This window comes from Caenorhabditis briggsae, assembly GCF_000004555.2.
Source record: "Caenorhabditis briggsae complete genome, chrII, whole genome shotgun sequence".
NCBI classification, from domain to species: domain Eukaryota; kingdom Metazoa; phylum Nematoda; class Chromadorea; order Rhabditida; family Rhabditidae; genus Caenorhabditis; species Caenorhabditis briggsae.
This window is the reverse complement of record NC_013486.2, coordinates 1,435,903-1,439,319: the sequence shown is the minus strand read 5'-3', so window position 1 is coordinate 1,439,319 and position 3,417 is coordinate 1,435,903. Positions and strand designations below refer to the sequence as shown.

At 37.7% G+C, this 3,417-nt stretch overlaps 2 protein-coding genes across 2 annotated transcripts in view; one reads left to right on the top strand and one right to left on the bottom strand.

The window, feature by feature from the left end:
* Window positions 1–2,062, bottom strand: part of CBG18710 — a gene marked incomplete at both ends in the record, with an annotated part of 7,687 nt that extends 5,625 nt beyond the window's left edge. Inside the window, 2 exons of the mRNA XM_045241735.1 lie at window positions 385–518; window positions 1,829–2,062. Of these exons, the coding sequence (XP_045096558.1) occupies window positions 385–518; window positions 1,829–2,062 (368 nt within the window). The remainder of the gene's footprint in view (window positions 1–384; window positions 519–1,828) is intronic.
* A 315-nt stretch (window positions 2,063–2,377) lies between these two features.
* CBG18709 overlaps window positions 2,378–3,417 on the top strand; it is a gene marked incomplete at both ends in the record, with an annotated part of 2,579 nt that continues 1,539 nt past the window's right edge. The window contains 3 exons of the mRNA XM_002629778.1: window positions 2,378–2,476; window positions 2,779–3,093; window positions 3,229–3,299. Coding sequence (XP_002629824.1) covers window positions 2,378–2,476; window positions 2,779–3,093; window positions 3,229–3,299 — 485 coding nt within the window. The remainder of the gene's footprint in view (window positions 2,477–2,778; window positions 3,094–3,228; window positions 3,300–3,417) is intronic.

Sequence of the window (3,417 nt, the reverse complement as noted above, 5' to 3'; positions counted from 1 at the left end):
TGAAAATCGTCAAGAATCAACAATGGAAAAAGTGTATCGATACACTCGTGATTGGGCACTTTCAAGAGACAAAAAAGTGGTGAAAAGGGCATTCGAACGACTTCTCCAATTGGATTGCTCATCTCAAATATTCAAAAATGCGAAAACTTTGAAAACTGCAATCAAATATCCAGGATCAACGCCATGTTTCAATCGGGAAATTCATTTATTGAAGTTGAAAATCGAGAAATTGGAGAAGAGAGATCAACAGCTGAATGCAATGGACTCTAACCTCCAAAACTTTGAACGCTTGTATCTCGGGTTCTAGATAAGCTAGGAAACTGATTCTTGGAGGAAAATGATTCAAAAAAATCCAAAAAATCTAAAGTTTCAAAATCTCCACACCTCTGAGGAGGTGACGAAACTTTCGAATCTTTGTCGAGTGGAAAATGTGGTGGAAAACTGAACATGCTGAGCATTGCCAATAAATCCTCATACTGTCCATGGATGTCGCCACAAATTGTGATTGGTGGCTCGATCTGAATTTATTGCTTATAACCTAGAAACCCAAAGTTTTTATTTTATCAAGAAAACGAAAGCAAATCCTCCAATTTTCAGTCTAAAACCAGTTTTCTACCTCGTCTAGAACCCGAGATACAGCCATTTAAAGTTTAGGAGGCTAGAGACGCAGACGATGAGATACTCTAACTGTCTGCGTCTCTTCTAAACTGCTTTCTAGCTCATCTGGGAGCTGAGATATGGCAGTTTGAAGTTTTGGAGGTGAGAGCCGCAGACGACGAGACACGCTGCGTCTCTAACCCCGAAACTTCAAAGGGCTGTATCTCAGCTTCTAGATAAGCTAGAAAAGTGAGTTTTTGACTAAAATAAAGGATTTTATTTGTATTTTCCAAGAAATGAAAACTCCAAAAATTTAATTTTTTCAGAAGCTCCAGAAATTTCCAAAAATTCAAACATTTTAAATTCAAAACAATCGAAAATCTACAAATTCCTAAAATTTCCAAAATTCATAAAATCCCAATTTCCAGAAATTTCAAATATTCTAAATTTTATAAAAGTTCCTAAAATACCAATACATTCGAATCACTTCGAATATTTCTAAATTCCAAAAAATCCAAAAATTCCTTAAAATTTGATATTTTGAAATTCAAAAAATCCGAAAATCTAAAAATTCCCAGAATTTCAAAAAATGAAAATATAATTTTTGGAATGTTGCCCACATTTCTGTCAAATTTTGAACTTTCTAGCTCATATACGACCCGAGATACAGTAATTTGAAGTTCAGGAGGCGAGAGAGGCAGACGACGAGACACACTGCGTCTCTAACCCCAAAACTTCAAAGAGCTGTATCTCGGCTCCTAGGAATGCTAGAACGATGGTTTTTCGACAAAAATGAAGGATTTACTTCTTATTTTTAGAATCTAGCATACTAAACTTCAAAAAAATGCATTTTAGAAAAAAAATTGTATGTTAAAAATTTCAGTTTTTCAACTTTTTAGAACATGGTAACATTATGGCCTTAATTTGACACAATTCGGTCCAATTTTCTTTTTTCTTGCATCATTTTAAACCGGCAGTCAAAGCTGATAAGAGACGCAGACAGTTAGAGTGTCTGGTTGCCTGCGTTCAAAACTTCAAAGCGTTGTATCTCGGGTTCTAGGAGGGCTACAAAGTTGGTTTTTGGACTAAAATGGAGAATTTGATTCTGATTTTTTGGAAAAATCAAAAAATTTTAAATTTCTGAGAACAACTGAAAATTGACTTCTTTCTAAAAGGCCTGAAATGACTCTATCTTAGGTTTTCAGGGAAAATTTAAAAAAAAAAAACTAACCTCCAACCAAACTTTATCCGCCCAAAACGCCTCTCTCGCTCGATAGCACAACTCGATGTATTCCCTCTCCTCAATCAGCGTCTGACACACGCCAGGCATCCATTCATCGACTAATCGATTGATCATTGATCGTAAAAACTCGTAGACTTTTCCATTTGTCGGAAGTTCGGCGCCTTCTGCAATAGGAGCCTTCAGGCTACCCTGCGCTTCGCCAACTGGAAAGTCGTCGCCCATTTGTTGGGGATTTTAAGAAAATGTGTAGGATCTGGGAGCCTAGAGGGAGGCGGAGTTCTTGAGTTGACAATTGTTGGCTGGTGATAGCTGGCAATTCACGTGCAAACTTCAGAAAGGAATTTCAGGTTACCAGGGTCTATTAGGAGCGGAATCTCGGATGAGACAAAAAAAATCTGTTTGTTTCAAGTTTTAAAACAAACCTAACTTTGTTTTCTTAATAAAATATGAATCACAACACTTATTTTGGTCAAAAAACTAACTTGCTAGCTCATATACGACCCGAGATACAGTAATTTGAAGTTCAGGAGGCGAGAGAGGCAGACGACGAGACACTCTGCGTCTCTAACCCCGAAACTTGGAAACGCTGTGTCTCAGCTCCCAAAAGAACTAGAAAACTGGTTTTTGGACCAAAATGTATTTTCTTAGAACAAATTTTTGGAATGCTTATAAATTTATTCAATCAAAATCATCAAAAATCAAAAATGATCTCATTTCTGAAATGGCGTCATACGAATCTCACAGCAGTCGACGATACACATTTCGATTGATGCGCAATTGCAGACAACGAGACACTCTGCGTCACTAACCTCCAAAACTTCAAATTACTGTATCTCGGCTTCTAGTGGTCCAAATTTTATCGTTTTAAAACTCTTTGATCTAAAATTTTTTGTTCTACAAGATCAAGCTAAATTCGATATACAAGTAAACATTTCCAGAGACCTAGAAGTGATACCTCGTCCATTCGAGATCGCGATCAGGGAGTGCCGTCCGATTTGTGTTGGTCCGATCCGACGGAACTCATCAAAGGGTACGATTTCTCGCCACGCGGCGCCGGATGTTTGTTCGGAAGGGAGGCGCTGGACGATTTTTTGGCACGCCACGAACTGGAGATGATTGTTCGTGCGCATCAAGTCGTCATGGATGGATATGAATTTTTTGGTGACAGAAAGTTGGTCACAATTTTCTCGGCACCAAGTTATTGTGGTCATTTTGATAATTTCGGAGCTGTGATGCATGTCAATGAGAAACTAGTAATTTTTTCTAATTTTTCGAAATTTGAACTTTCTAGGTACCAAATTCTCTCCAACTGTATCTTGACTTTCAGATTAACTAGAAACTTGATTTTTTGAAATTTCTCTGGATTTTCTGATTTCCCACCTATTCAGGAACATTTTGGTACAAAAAACAGGTTTCTAGCTTGTCTAGAACCCGGGATATGGTCATTTGAAGTAAGGAGGTAAGAGACGCTGACAACGAGACACACTGCGTCTCTAACCTCCAAAACTTCAAATTACTGTATCTCGGCTGCCAAATAACCCGATTTCTCTGGTTTTTGAACAGAAATTACTAGAATT